This window comes from Mytilus galloprovincialis, chromosome 8, assembly GCF_965363235.1.
Source record: "Mytilus galloprovincialis chromosome 8, xbMytGall1.hap1.1, whole genome shotgun sequence".
Classification (NCBI taxonomy): Eukaryota; Metazoa; Mollusca; class Bivalvia; order Mytilida; family Mytilidae; genus Mytilus; species Mytilus galloprovincialis.
In genome coordinates, this window is record NC_134845.1 from 75,833,868 (window position 1) to 75,851,195 (window position 17,328).

Genomic DNA, 17,328 nt, shown 5'->3' on the forward strand with positions numbered 1-17,328 from the left:
TATTAGCAACAAAATAACTTTACAAGGGGTGTACCATATGCGCTTCCATAGTTTTACCAACAGACTGTCGGCATTCCAATGGGAAAAAAACTGTGCCCCTCTACTTGCTGTCTTGTTTCTTTATTATTATGAGGCTGACTTCATGCAGAAACTTCTTAGGAAGAAAGATAAGAAGTTAGCAATATCCTTTAACTCTACTTTCCGCTATAAAGATGATGTTCTTTCACTAAATAATTCAAAATTTGGTGACTATGTGGAACGCATCTATCCTATCGAACTAGAGATAAAGGATACTACAGATACAGTTAAGTCGGCCTCATATCTTGACTTACATCTAGAAATTGACAATAAGGGTCGATTGAAAACAAAACTTTACGACAAAAGAGATGATTTCAGCTTTCCAATTGTGAACTTTCCATTTCTAAGTAGCAACATTCCAGCAGCACCTGCATACGAGGTATATATCTCCCAATTGATACGATATGCCCGTGCTTGCATTTCCTTTCATGGTTATCTTGATAGAGGGTTGCTGCTCACAAGGAAGCTATTAAAGCAAGAGTTTCAAATGTTGAAGTTGAAATTATCCCTTCGTAAATTTTACGGACGCCATCACGAGTTGGTTGACCGTTATGGAATAACCGTTTCACAAATGATATCGGATATGTTCCTTACGTCGTAACTACAATCCCATTCCCTTTCATGAATGTGACCTACCGAATAAGACTATTTACTGGATTCGTTATCACATAAGCAACACGACGGGTGCCACAAGTGGAGCAGGATCTGCTTACCCTTTCGGAGCACCTGAGATCACCCCTAGTTTTTGGTGGGGTTCGTGTTGTTTATTCTTTAGTTTTCTATGTTGTGTCATGTGTACTATTGTTTGTCTGTTTGTCTTTTTCATTTTTAGCCATGACGTTGTCAGTTTATTTTAGATTTATGAGTTTGACTGTCCCTTTGGTATCTTTCGTCCCTCTTTTGACTAGAGTTATTTGAAGTATACAGACACGGCCAGTGGTAATGATTTATTTGTAGCCCCTCCAATAACTCTTTCTACACCTTTTTTTGGAAATTTCTGTCAAACCCATTGCCAGTCTAATCTTTAAGAGTCAAAGGTTACGTGAACACAAGCTATGACAGCAGTAAACAAATGGAGTCACATTTAGTTACTCATCTTGTCCAACAATGGCCCAAGATCCATACAAAGCACCATGTACGGATTAAGAACGTTAGATCAGTTTTGTCATGATAGTACAGTGCCAACCATTTGCGAGTGGTTCGTGAGTGGCCTGTTGTAACGTGTGTTTTGTCATTGCAATTTAAATATTTAAACTAAAACGAGTTACCACTAATGCAAACTCGTTTGAACTGCTATCAAACATTATAGGGTCATTACATATAGGCTCGCCTGAGTCGTAAGATGTACTTTTGTACAATTAAAAACCTTGTTAACTAAAGTTGTTTAGGAAAGTATTTTTTGTGTAAAATGTAATATTATATAAAATATCCACTGGACCACATCGCCGACATATCATAAGTAGCTCTACAGTTTATCAACAGACACGTAAACCAAACATGATCATCAAAGTAAGACATTGCAAAATTTAGAAACTATCAGCGAATGAAAATAAAAAAAACTGATAAAACTAAAGATAATAGTTAACAACTCCATCATCCATTGATTATAATAGTTACAAAGATATGATACGAAAAATCAAAATAATAAACTTTACGACACAAAGGAACCATTATAACAGAAAGATTTATGAATACAAATACAAATGAAGGAGTTTATTAAACACTTAACTATATAAAGTAATATTTCAGTCATTAATAAAAATATCTTAGTGTTTCTAATAACATAATGACGTCACGTATTGGTATACTTGCAATCAAATTGAAAATGCTTAAAGATGACTACGATTTTGATGGTTGACGTTTTTTCAGTACTTGTTCAATTTAAAGGAATATAATGAACATCATAAACCACAAAATGATAAAGGATTTTTCGAACATCAGTATTTTGTCAATTTGGTCGCAAAAGAGAGACAAAAGATTCAAAAGGAACATTCAAACTAATCAGTCGAATATAAATAAACTCATCATAGATACCAGGACTAAATTTTATATATACGCCAGACGCGCGTTTCGTCTACAAAAGACTCATCAGTGACGCTCGAATCCAAAAAATTAAAACATTATTAAAAAGACTAAAACATTACCATACGACAAATAAAGGTATACAAAACACAACATAGAATACTTAGGACTGATAAACATGAACCCCTCTCATAACTCTCTTTCAAGGAAATAATGATAGTTGATGCACGCAAGCCTGCAATATTGTATCAACTGGAAGATATACTGCATAGACAGGCGGTGTGACATAGAAATGGAAAGTTAACAATTAGGAAGCTAAAGCCATATATTGTTCTCAAACGACCCTCATTGTCAATGTCTAGATGCAAATTAAGGTATTAGGCAGATTTGACTGGTCTTTTTCAAGTTCGATGGGTAGATGTGTTCCACCTAGCCTCCGAAGTATGATTACTTAGGTCGTATAGATTCTACCATACTTTCGATTGAATACCCCGAATAAAGTCTGACTTTTGTTGAAATCGGCCCAACAGAACCATGACTGTTGTAAAACTGCCAAATAGCAATTTTTCATTAGTTTCTGTTTCAATTTCAAACATAAAGTGATTGAAAGCTGACGATATTATTGAAGACATCATTTCACTCTCTCATTTATCTCACATACGACTTTATTGATCTTACGAGTTGCAGGTATACTATGATAGTTTTCACATATTTTTATCATTTGAAACTTTATACACGTAGATGGAAATACATTCATGGTCTTGAACAAAATTCACTTTTCTTCTAATTTTTGAACAGTCAATTAGCTATTCAATTTAAAATTTCTTAAACTTAATATTAACTCGGTTAGAAAAGCGGAAACTCTACAATGAATCAGATAAATAATCATACTTACTTTAGTTTTCAAATATAAAGGTAAGATAAAGCAACCATATTCAATGTTAGATAACAAACACTAAACATTCGAAATCAATATTTTGTGATAAGATTGCTTGAATCATAGCAACACATTAAAAGTATTTCAACTTCAAATATAAGCCTTTGTATGTATATTGAGGGTCGTAACAGGATGTTACTCCTATTTATCAATGTGTAGGATTTGTGCGCGGGTTTCCGAGGGAATGTTGTGTTTCATTAATGATTCAAGTTAATAAAAAAACCATGATAATATTTTTACATCTAAGGATTTATCTAAAGTGTATTTACTCTCTTCAAATACCAGGATCAAACCCTCATTAATATCTCCACGATCGCAAATTTGAAATTTTTGTTTCACATTTCTTATGTGGAGGAGGATAAACTTATCCCTCAGGTGCACCTGAGATCATCCCAAGTTTTTAGATGGGTCCGTGTTGCTTAGTCTTTAGTATTGTTGTTGTGTCTTGTGGACTATTATGTGTCTGTTTGTCTTTTTCTTTTTTTAGCAGCTGCATACTCAAATATAATATCAATGATCTTTGCTTATGTATATGTAATCCCGCTGCAAGATGATCTTTAAATCTTCGTACTACCTTCATTGCATTTCCGCAGTATAATATACATGATGTCAATATTGTGGCTTTAGAAAGAAAAAAAAATCACTTTTAGTTACATATCGGACGTTTTTGTTGTTGTTGTAAACAAGAGGACAATTAATGACTTTTATGTGCATTAGCTATAACATTGGTTTTACGTACATGACCTCGGGAACTTACCTTATTTTGCTCATGTAAAGAGGAGTACGCTCACTCAGATCTTGAACAGATTGGAGTGTATTATATGCCGTTCGAAAACAATAATGCAAGTGAAACTTGTTAAGATGGTTGACCTTGTCGAGAAATGTTAATTGTCAATCTCAGTAAGAGGCACACTGTTTTACGGAGTTGAAATTTTTGCCATCTTTTTGCCGTAATTTTCGACGTATTTTATATGAAAGTGACAATCTAAGGCCTCCGTAGATAAAGAGGATGATATCATTCCATAAAATCCTTTTGATAAGATCTGTATATATATGCCATTTTAATACATAGTCTAACAGATTATATAAGTTATGGATAATGAAAGACCAGAGTCTTGTTGTTGTTGAAGCGGTCTCCGGTAGGTTTTTACTATATATTTTGAATATCAAACTTGCACTTTCAGCCCTCCGTAAAACAAAGAAGACAAATAAAAGGTGGTCGCCACGAAATGGCCCAAAAAGCGGTGCTTAAAAGTGACGTTAAAACACAAAAGATAAAAATAAAAATTATGATTGATTGATTGTTACTCTTGATATTTGTTGAAGAAATGATAATTATTAAACGAAAATTATAGTGAAAACTATGTTGAAACTTTTTCTGCCGAAATTATAAATCTGTTAACAAACACAAAACTGCTATAGTACGAACATATACATATAATAATAATATATTATTAATTAATTTTATTGTATTATTGAGTCACATACTAATCATACGTTCTACAATGCCATAATTAAAATATACATTAAAAAAATCAATACCCAGCCATTGAGTTGGCTTATGAGAAATATACATAAATTGATTCTATGATATATATGTACTACAGCATAATTCTGAGAAAATAATAAAATAACGAACAATTTAACCAGATCAATCTATTTCAGACTAAATAGAAATTCAAAAAGGTTGGCAAAATCTTAAAAAATGGAGAATGTGTCCATGGTACCCAGGTAATGTCCCCGCTTGCAGATGACGTTATAAATGGACACACATCAAAAACGGTTTAAAAGTTACACAGCTCAAATTCAACCTTGGTGGTGATTAACATTTGTGTATAAGTTTGTAAGTTTTGGTTGCGGCACAAAAAGTTATAGAACGGAAATTTATTTTGGTATGTTCGGATGGACGTACCGTCGACGGCAATTGGTAACACTTAAAGGTGAAGCGGGACAAATTTCATGTCAAATAATACAAATTTAAAAAGATCACATTTAAATTATTAATGACACTTTAAAAATATTTTCCTTTTACTCATTTATTGTTATTACACTCATTGATAAGTGATCTCATATACATTGTCATTACACTAACTTATAAGTGATTAAATATATATGGACATCAAACTCTCTGATAAGTTATTACATCATACATTGACATTACATTCACAGACTTGTAAGTGAGCACATATATATTATCAAACCACTCGTTGATAAGTGATCTCATACATGTACTCATTGTGATTTGCTCTTTGTTGGTATCTCATCATGTCCCTTTTTTTAATTTTTAGAACTGACTGTTTACGGTAACTAAAATTATTCTTGAGTGTCTCTGAAGAAAGCAACTATATAATATTTCTTTCAATAATGTAATTGGGATCTTCCATTTATTCAGACCACAATTCATTTACCGTAAAATGTCAAACTATCATGACTCATTAGTGTTAACTTTCTTCTATTTAAAAAGAGTCAAGTTTTATAACATTGAAGACTATAGGAGAGAAAAATCACCAAAATAAACCGAAGTTAACGCATCATTGTAAATATAACGAAATTTGATGAGACTGTCATCAAAGTGAGAGGGTAAGCGCTATAGAACCAGGTTTAATCCACCATTTTCTACATTTGAAAATGCCTGTACCAAGTCAGGAATATGACAGTTCTTGTCCATTCGTTTTTGATGCGTTTTGTATTTTAATTTTGCCTTGTCATTATGGACTTTCCGAATTGATTTTCCTCTAAGTTCAGTATTTTTGTGATTTTACTTTTTACAGATTCGGCCTTAAAAGATAGAAATAAAGCACATAACTCTCTACAGAAGAGCCATTTCTTTATATATCATACAGTGCCACTATACTGTGTGCTGTCATAAAATATATTGTGAGGTTTGAGCTTGTTTTTAATGCTGAAAAGAACAGCAGAGATGAATCTAAGCATATCTATAAAAGTACAGTGCCATCCTTTAAGCACATTTATCAGTGATGGAGTCGATTACTTTAAAATGGAATCGATTAAAATAAAATTACTTTGATAATTTGGTGTATTCAACAAGATAACATTCGCACTTAAATTCAGATGTTGAAAGTAAAATCACAAAAAAAATAAACTGCGAGGAAAACACAGAACGGAAGATCCCTAAACAAAAAGTAAAATAAAAAGCTTAACCACATCACATATCATAATATATATATATATATATATATATATATAGGTTCATATCCTTCAATTTCTTCCCATAACATCAGTTTTAGATTTCTAATAATTGGACATTAACATTGTCTAGATTTCAGTGGTACACGATCCTCCATAATAACCTATTGGAACTTGAAATTCCTTCAGCAAAGCCTATAATAGAAAACACAATGCATTAATTGAGAAGAAAGAAAATCAACTATTATATATAGGCAGAAAAAGGCAAAAACGGTAAGCTGCGTAAAGAAAATTGCATACAATGGATTCATTTATTTTTGTGGGTACCAATGTTCGTGGATTAAGGAAAAATTACATGTTCGTATATTTTTTTTCGTGGTTTTGCCGAAGTCTGCATACAAACCTATATAAAAATTACTATTCGTCGAACATTAATTTCTTGGTTTACTTGTACCTTCGAAATCCACGAAAATTGGTATCCAACGAATAATAATGAATCCACAGTATTACATTCAAGTTGTAAGATGTTATAAAAAGAATAAGTATTTTGTTAACATGAGAAGAAATGAAAACATGGAAATTTTGCAATAATTATTTGAAGTAAATGATTGACATGCATGGTTCAAGTTTGGGATCTTTTTTCACACATTGTGACTAAAATTGAAAATTTTTCCATTGACACTAATACTGCATCTTCTTATTTCTATGTATTAGCATTATTTCATGTATTACGTAAATGAAATAAATGAAATGTACATGAAACATACAAAATATGCAAATACAAATTTCAATTATTTAGTTTTATCCAGCTAGGGATTAAATCATTAACATTCCACACTTTAGGCAAGCACATAACAATGAGACTGCAGAGGCGGTTAAGTTATTACACTCACATTTTCCATCACCCGGCAGTCTTTACTTTTGTCAAAAATAACGATGGTTACATGTTGTAAATTTGATCTTGTGTTATCGTACTTGTGCTTCCGATTAAAGTTTCCGATACAAGTCTTCATAGTCCTGGCCATGACATGATGTGGGTACTTCAGAGCTCCTGTCCCCAGGGTTGGGAAGGCAATATGATTGACGTCTTGGCTATGTGCAACATCTAGACATTCGGTGATAAAATCTGTCAGAACCTAAAACAATGCAATCTGTTTAGAATACAGTTAAACATGTTAAGTGTAATTTTACAAAGATTTAACAATGATTTGGTTTACTTTCTGCTTTGAAGAAATTTCTGGATCCTAGAATTGAAAGAAATATTTTCTAGAAACAATTTCTACTTTATCGAATGTATTTTACAAGATTAAAATATTTATCAAAATCTGTCTCCGATAATTGAGAAAGACATGACTATTGAAAGAAAGTCTATATATCTTCTTTGAATGTATTAGTTTTTGGTAAATATTCATGCTACATGATAGTTACTTCAAATGAGGTCAAATATTCACATACAATCTTTTATGGTAATATTCTATACAAAGCACAAATATGTCGCCATTTTTTCACATGCTCACCAAACCTTTAAACAAAATTACCGATAATGTATATAGTAGCTATACTGTTGTCAGGTAATTGAAATTGGATGCTTTTAATTAGTATTGATTCACTCATAGGGTCTTTGCATTTGAAATAAACGAATAAAATTTTACTCCAACCCTCCAACCTCTTTCATAATCATGGATCCGACCCTTATACCCTATATATATGTCATATTTCGAACACCAAAATTTGAGATGAGATAAACAGGACAAAAGAAATTATAAGATATTTTTATAATATATGCCTATCTAAAAATTCTTAATTAAAAAAACTTTTCTTCAAATTTATCGTTGACCCATTACCATATGCATTATAGTGCCTAAAACAATTGTTTGTGGTAGACTAAATTGACTTTAAATAAAAAAAAATGTCCAAAAATAGGCAGATCGGATTTATTTTGACATTATTTACTGGCTTCTTTAGTTTGGGATTAATTTATAAAATGACAATGAGACTAAAAATGTTTATAAAGCAAATGCAAACAGATCTTAGTCGGAAACTAGAAAAAAAAAACTGGAAGAGAGAAATAGTTTAAGAGATGCATTACCTCAGAAGGATGCATATTAAGATGAAGAAATAAAATATTTAGAATTAAAAATAGATAAGATATACGAACAGATATGAGGTGCACAAGTTAGATCAAGGGAAAAATGGGTGGAATATGGGTTGAAAAGCAATGCATGTTTTTTTTAGGTTTAGAAAAACAGAGACAGGTAAAATAAAAAGTCCATAAATAAACTCAGGGACTAGAATGGAAATAGATAAAAACAAAAAACTAAGCAATATAAATATGAAAAACTTCACAGTTCAAAATGTAAAAAAAAAGCGAAAATTATATCCGTGAAACTGAACTAAAAATTAATTCAAATAAAGTTGACAAATCAGTTTGTGACTTAAAAGTTACCATGAAAGAATGTACTTTAGCTATTAATGCAATGATATTAAATAAAGCAAAAAGCTAGATGGTCTTATAGTTGAATTTTATCAGATGTTTTGGAAAAAAATTAACTATTTTCTAGTCAAGGTTTTAAACACTGGTAATGAAAAAAGAAGTTTATCGCACTCACAACGTACTAGTATTTTGACATTTTTGTTCAAAAAGGGGCATCATTTATTGTTGGATAATTATAGGCCAATTTACTTACTAAATGTTGATTTAGAATCATTGGCTTTTGTTCTTGCACTAAATGTTGATTTAGAATCATTGGCTTTTGTTTTGAATTATTGAAAAACTAAGGATTTTCTTATCCAAGGCATAGATTACCTTAGCTGTATTTGGCACAACTTTTTGGAATTTTGGATCCTCAAATGCTCTTCAACTTTGTACTTGTTTGACTTTATGAATATTTTGATATAAGCGTCACTGATGAGTCTTATGTAGACGAAATGCGCGTCTGGCGTACTAAATTATAATCCTGGTACCTTTGATAACTATAATTAAAGAAGATACTACCAAAAATTATTAATGAAGATCATACAGGGTATATTAAAACAGATTTATCGGTTTTAATTTGAGACAAATTCAAGATATTATTGACTAGGCGGACGCATATTCGATTGAAGGGGCAATAGATTTTGTAGATATTAGTAAAGATTTTGATTCCTTTGGAATGGAATTTTATGCAAGATATGTTTATCACTTTGAAACATTTTGGATTTAACGAATCATTTACAAAATGGGTAAAAACATTATATACTGGGTTATAAACTTGTGTTATTAATAATCGTTCGGTTTCAGAAATATTCCATCAATCGAGAGATATAAGACAGGGTGTCCTATATCAGCTCTTCTTACGTCTTATCCGTGGAGACCATGGCTTAAAGACTTCGGATAACAGAGATATCAAAGGGTTCGTAGTTAAACTAGATAATAAAAATCATAGCATTAAAATTTCTCAATAAGCTGATGATATGACTTTATTTCTCAGTAATAAGAAATAAATCAAAGCTGCTATAAATGAAATAGAAACGTTTGGATCATTTTCTGGGTAATTTTTGAATAAAAATAAAACAGAGGGTATATGGATAGGAAAACTTTAAAACTAGCAAAGATAATATAGCGGGGATTAATTTGATAAATAAACAAGTCAAAGCATTAGGAACATATTTTGGTCATAACAGAGAGTATTGTGAAAATCTAAACTGGGAGAATAAAATTGAGAAAATGGATAAATTATTTCATTTGTTGGGCAAACGTAGTTTAACTTTTATGGGGAAATTTCTTAAAATAAAAGCATTTGTTTTACCACTTTTTACATTTTTGGCAAATGTCAGTACAGTTCAAGAGAAATTTTAGAAAAGATGTCAAAGTTAATGTTATAAATACATCATGGATGGTAAACCAAATAAGGTTAAAAGAAATACCATGAAGAAATGGGTTACAAATGATTGACATACAAAGTTATGTTATGTTTTTGAAAGTATCTTGGCTCAGTTAACTCATTAGTACTACTCTATTGTTTTTCACTTGACTGGGCGGGGTTTAACCGGTTCGCTTATATTACACCAATTAATCTATTGATAGGTGTTATAGGTCAAAAGAAAGTAAATAAAAATGACTAGCGCCACCTAGATTGTACATCCAAGATAATAGGTAGAAGTAAATTTATTTTCTGCTGCCTTGGTAAATAGAAATCAAAATTGAAATAGTGAGAAATGGGTGTTGGCCATTGGTGTAGAAATAGCAAGAAATTTAGAGAAAACTCTCTGTGACAAGCAATATTTTCGGTGCTAAATTGAGTAAGGGGTCTTCTTCATTCATACTATTTCGAAAATTCCGGAACCGTTGAGTACCATTAAAAAATGCCATTTTTCTATCAAAAATGCTGCAGCACCATATGTGTTTTACCGATGCAAATACAAATACAAACCAGGTGTTTATAATTCAGATTTCGAAACATTTTTTCAATGGATCTTTAATAGTGAAAACGCAGGACCAAAAAAAGGCTACCATTGTCGCCTAAGTAAATAATTACTTCCTTATAACCTTTAGGATAACCTCATCATTGAAGTGTCCAATCATTATTTTGTAAATTCATTTGATAAAACTGATAGGTGATTAGAAATCATTAATAATTATAACGGCAATCAACCTTATCACATACATTTTCAAATAGACTGTCCTTATGCAAATTAAAACGTAAGCTCCGCCCGATCAGTTGAAATAACATTGGTTACAACGATATTTCAAACTGAAAGTTGGTTCCATTAAAATATCTCAGTGTGGTTGGTATTTATTGGTTGAGTTTTAAGATTAATTCTTAAAAGAAGAAGATTCTATAATTTATCAAACACATCCCTGAATTTTAAAGAGAGAAATTAACATGTTTGGTAATATCAGGCGGTTTACAGACGAAAAAACCTACCAACTTCGCAGAAACAAGATAACAGGTATTTTGGGGGAACAAACTGATTAATTTTTAAAATAAAAATAAAATCATTATTTTTGATAATTGGATAAAGAGTAACTTGATATTTGTCAATGATATTATAGATGACACTGGTAATACATCTCAACATTTTATTTTGCAAAAATTAGACTGCAAGAATTATTGGATAGCAGAAATAAATATTTTTAAAAAGCCATCCAAAAAGACTGGCTTCAGATGTTAAAGTCTGAAAGTTCTGTTAAATGTATCTTCCTGGAAAGAAACTGATCTGGAAAGGTAAATACATTGAGGCTTCAAGCTTTTCAACAAATATATTCTATAAGTAAATTTGTAAAGATAAAACTGAACGCTCAATTAGTGAACTTTATAAATTAACGAAACCCTTAGTATTAATCAATTTTAGTGTTGTTGTTGTTTCGTTGTTCTCCTCTTATATTTGATGTGTCTCCCTCAGTGCTAGTCTGTAACCCGGATTTGTTTTTTATGCCCCACCTACGATAGTAGAGGGGCATTATGTTTTCTGGTCTGTGCGTCCGTCCGTCTGTCTGTCTGTTCGTCCGTCCGTCCGTCTGTTCGTTCGTCCGTCCGTCTGTCCCGCTTCAGGTTAAAGTTTTTGGTCGAGGTAGTTTTTGATGAAGTTGAAGTCCAATCGACTTCAAACTTGGTACACATGTTCCCTATGATATGATCTTTCTAATTTTAATGCCAAATTAGAGATTTTACCCCAATTTCACGGTCCACTGAACATAGAAAATGATAGTGCGAGTGGGGCATTCGTGTACTGAGGACACATTCTTGTTCTCTATCGATTTATGAATTCGAACAGCGGTATACTAGAGTGGCCTTTTTTCACGTTTCATTATTTAGAAGAAATTAAGGTTTTAAGTATTTAAATGAAAATTTTTACAATTCATATTACCATCAAAACACTTATTGTTTAAATGGAAAGAGAAGAATGACGGTTTATGCAATGTATGTAACGAAGAAAAAGATTATAACCACCTTTTTTTGTTTTTTGTTGTTATTTTTAATCGATTTTTATAACCTTTGATAACTATTTACACCACTGGGTTGATGCCACTGCTGGTGGACGTTTCGTCCCCGAAGGTATCACCAGCCCAGTAGTCAACACTTCGGTGTTTACATGAATATCAATAATGTGGTCATTTCTATAAATTTCCTATTTACAAAACTTTGAACTTTTCGAAAAACTAAGAATTTTCCTATCCAGGCATAGATTACCTTAGCCGTATTTGGCATATTTTTTTTTGGAATTTTGGATCCTCAATGCTCTTCAACTTTGTACTTGTTTGGCTTTATAAATATTTGATATAAGCGTCATTAATAAGTCTTATGAAGACGAAACGCGCGTCTGGCGTACTAAATTACAATTCTGGTACCTTTGATTACTATTGTGAAAACAGTACATATTATGACGTAAGTGTGACGTCATCAGATAAATATCTTTATGTTTTTCATATACAAAATGTATATTTCTTGACCCTTTGCATTTCTAATCATTATGTGCCAATATGAAATGGTAATCAAACATTTTATTTTCCTTGGTCAAAACTAGGCCTTAATGCCCCTACTCCTTTCATAAAGCAAAAACTCATCAAAATGACATTTGGCTAACTAAGTGACGTGATGTGTATGCTAACTAAATTAGAATCTATTTAGAAACTTTTTGGAAAAACATGTATGAGTTAATAAAAAAATCAAATTTAAATGTTAGAGTATCGTTTAAGCAATTAGTCTCCTGAAAAATTATTTTGGTCTGAATTATTTCCTTACAGTTTTAGATTTGACTATATACAAATCATATTATGTTTCTAATCAAAAATTGACAAATGTAAATGTTTATCAAATTTCTGTTCAAGAATACATTAAAAGATATAACAAAAAAAAAAGGCAATAGAAAGTTTTATTTTTAAAAGTCTACATAATTATTGACTTTATACAGAAAATTCACCCTGTTAAAACATTAAATGTTTCGCTAAGAATACGTGAATACCAAATGAAATCATTTCTGAAATGACTGCAAAACAATTCATTCTGAAAATACCCGGAAAAAGTACTAATAAAATTGAGAATGGAAATGGGGAATGTGTCAAAGAGACAACAACCATACCATAGAGCAGACAACAGCAGGAGGTCACCAACAGGTCTTCAATGCAGCGAGAAATAAGCCTAATTTTATATATTTTCCCTTCAAATTCTCTTTTTAAAATCTTATCCTGAGTCCTTTATATATAACAATGTACCCGGATTAAAAACCCCAACAAAATTTGTTGGTGAATAAAAAAAACACTAGGAATTTTCTTCCTACGAATAAAGTACACTGGCAGAATCAAACCACTGTTACAGTATTGTTATAAAATGCGTTGAGATGCACAGTGGTATAGCAAACATCGAATTCCCTTACAAAACGTTATCACACACCATGATAGCAGTTCCATGCTTTTGCTGTTTGTTTATTTAAACTGATAAACTTACGAAATTATAATAAAAATGCATGTTACTGATTCATTATCGAAAAAATGCATTCATAAAGAAAGAAGAATGTAAAAATAAACTTTGTAATAAGAATAAAAATATCATGTTACAGGAAAACAAATTAGAAATTTTTAATTGATGTTTATATTAATGTTTCATGTTCTGTCCGACTCGGCTTCTGTTAAAATCATTATTTATTTAGGTGGACGATACACATTTTATTACTAGATTTATGATGTCTGTGGTAGACACGGCAATGTTTTCTTAACCGTCTCATGACTTGGTGCACGTGTTAATTTTTCAATCTTTGTCAGGTTTATTCAGTCAGTTGCATTGATAAGTTAGTAGCAGTATAGAAGTGCAAAATTCAAATCAATATTATTTGGTTATTTCACAACTTTTCACAACTTCCTTAAAATCCCGCCAGTTCGTAAAAAGCGTGTTTCCAGTAAGAAAAGTAAAAAAAGTGGCACACCAGTTTTACAGAATTCCAATACAGAATTGGCATTTGACGAAGTTAAAAAAAACTAAGGAAGCAAGGCATCAGGGCTCCATCAACTTTCACAAAAGAGCAGTTATTGGAACTTTTAAATGAGAATTCAGGATAGGAAAATACAGTTATGCCCGAAATTCCAGCATTAACTCAACTTACCACCAGTTTAAACAACATGGAGCAAACTGTTCAAAATCAAGGAACTTTAATTCAGTCGCTTTTAGTTCGAGAATCAAATATCATTAGTCAACCTGCAGTCGTTAGTGATATAAATAATGGAGTACATCATGATATAGGATCTTATCACACTACCAAGGTTTCCTCAGGCATGTTTCCGCATGTTCAAGCAGTGGTGCCGAACGTTCGGAAGCAGATTTTACAAGGCAAGTACATTAATCTGGCTACCCTTCTTAACAATCAAGAAAACGTACAAGATTACAAAACCGTTGATGAATCTGACGGGTCCGTTCTGTTAATCAAACATAGCGATCCCCGCCTTCAAAGAAACTTGTCTATACAAGAATTTCTAGAAGCTTTTAATATTTACAAAAATATTATCTGTGAAAAGCAAGACCGACGAATCGAGTTCGATATGCATATTCAAGATGTCATTGATATCTCTGCAAGATATAAAGGTCCCGTTTTCTACGAGTATCACAAGGCTTTCGCAAATAAGGTAGCTACTATCAAACTGACCCACGGTAAAGTTGTAGATTGGTCCATCAGAGACGAAAAACTCTATCCATCCATCACAAGTGGACAAATAATTAAGGAATGTGAAACATGCGGTAGTCTTGGGCATCTCACAACGTTACCAAGCTTTGATCAATCGAATAATCGATCCAAACCAACTTATAATCAAACTCATTTTCAGAAATCACAAGTTGGGAGTAACGATCGTGTTGATTCCAATACAGATATACGAGGACGCCCTGTTCTTTTCTTTCGTGGTCGGGAAGTTATTTACGGATGCTTCATCAACAATCGGATACGGAGGTTATTTTAGGAAAAGGTGGTTTCAAGGCATTTGGCCCGACGATTTTATTCGGCCCGATAAGGAGTTTTTCTCAATGGCTTACTTATAATTGTATCCGATTGTTATATCTGCTATTTTATGGGGGCATGAATGGTCTACTAAACGTATTCTTTTTCATTGTGATAATATGTCTAGTGTGTATATTATTAATAAGGGCCGTTCAAAGTGTAACGTAATTATGAATCTTGTTCGCCGTTTAACTTGGTGTGCGGCTACATTCAATTTTGTTGTACATGCTGTACATGTACCAGGGAAAGAAAATAACATAGCAAATGCTCTTTCTCGTTACCAGATGAAGCGGTTTCGTGAATTGGCTCCGGACGCCAAATACATGCACCTGCCCTCCTCATTCCGAAATTCTGTGGAGTTAGATCAAGCAGTCGACAGCTTATGGAATAAAAGTAGCAATGTGAATACCCGCAATGTTTATTCAACAGGATATAAATATTTTGTTCAATTTTGTGGCAATCCTATCACTGGATTCAACTCAAGGAGTTTCAATATGTCTAAAGTTTCGGAAGATTTATTGATCTATTTCATGGCCCATTGCCAATCAGTGTTAAAACTGAAATATTCAACAATCAAATTATATCTCGCTGGAGTTCGTTTTCATGGAGTTAATTTTGATAATGTGAACCCACTTTGTGATAAATTTGGTCATACATACCAACGCTTGCAAAATGTGTTAAATGGAGTTAAAAAATCTGAGAGTAAGCCATTACGACAAAAGTTACCAATAACGTTTAAAATTTTACAAGAAATAGTAACTTGATTGCTATGTTGATTTTTCAATCATGATTATATGGATTTAACATTTCAAACATCGTGTGTTCTGGCATTTAATGGTTTCCTGAGATGCAATGAGTTTACATGTAGAACTGTGTTTGATCCAGATTCAAATTTATGCGTTTCTGACATAAATTTCGTTTCAGAATGCGAAGTAACTGTTAATTTAAAAGCTACAAAGACAGATATATTCCGACAAGGTATTATAATTTCCTTGTTCAAGATAGAGATAGAGAAAACCACTTTCCCGGAACTATTTTATAAGCAAGCTGAAAACAATACTCATAGCATTAGGATATAGTGACAAGGATTATAGCGGACATTCTTTTCGATCAGGTGCGGCCACAAGTGCTAGTTCTCAAGGTATTGAGGACAGCATGATACAAACACTGGGACGTTGGAAATCAGATTGCTTTAAACGTTACATTTGAACTTCTAAATTGGATATTAAATCCGCGCTGGAAAAGATTAAATAACAAGATACCATGCAGAAAACGTTTTTTACAATCGGTTATAACTTTGTAACTTGTCCTCCATCCTAGCCTTGTGTCTTTTCTTCTCACGTTGATCTAAATATTGTGGTAAAGGAATTTTATATTGACATCAATTTTTCTCTAGATCAACCTTAATTTTAACAAGACACAAGGCTTCATCAGGCACAACATCTTCATTTTTTGGGGTTACTCAATATGCAACTTGGGCAGGCAACATAATGTTACATATTTCGTTTTGGGCTATGATATTTTATTTTGGCCAAATATAATATCGTTTCCCAAAAACATTTCTGAGTAGTTAGGGTGCATACGTGCCTTAGCGAGGAATAGTCTCATCTTGATTGCTCAACAGCTCTATGTCACGTCGGTCCACAAAGATTTACTCTTATGCGGTACCACGTGGAAAATAAAGTGAAGGCTATACCGCTCGGGAACGGCTTGCTAAAGTACTCTGAGACAAGTAGATTGGTAGTCGTACACACACGTGTATGCAAATACCCCTATGGTGACGCATTTCTGTCAAAGATATATGGCTAGCTCAGGCACAGTATTTTAGCGGCAAATAATCCTTAATTATCTGAGAACACACTATCATTTTATGTACATACTGTGTGTTTTGTGTCAACTGCAGGTAGCATGTAATTTGTTTTGTTCTTGATTTACAATAAGACAGAACTGAGTGAATTACATGATACTAGAGAAAAAATATCCTCAAGCATTCACACAGTGTGCCGCGCACACTGCTCGGATGGTTAAGTATAATGTTGGCGTCAGTTAGTTTACATTCATCGCTTTTTATTCACTGACGCTAAGGAAGTTTTCTGTAACATAAAGTGTTGCCCTTAAGCCCAAATATTTGTATAATAAAAATAATTATTTTATTATGTTTTATATTTTTTCAGTACTCA

At 32.4% G+C, this 17,328-nt stretch overlaps 1 protein-coding gene across 1 annotated transcript in view; it reads right to left on the bottom strand.

The window, feature by feature from the left end:
• Positions 1–6,231: 6,231 nt before the first annotated feature.
• LOC143043524 (protein mono-ADP-ribosyltransferase PARP9-like) overlaps positions 6,232–17,328 on the bottom strand; it is a 44,556-nt gene continuing 33,459 nt past the window's right edge. Inside the window, exons 10-11 of the mRNA XM_076215801.1 lie at positions 7,078–7,320; positions 6,232–6,379 (exon numbers count right to left, since the gene is read on the bottom strand). Coding sequence (XP_076071916.1) covers positions 6,314–6,379; positions 7,078–7,320 — 309 coding nt within the window. The 3' untranslated portion in view covers positions 6,232–6,313. The remainder of the gene's footprint in view (positions 6,380–7,077; positions 7,321–17,328) is intronic.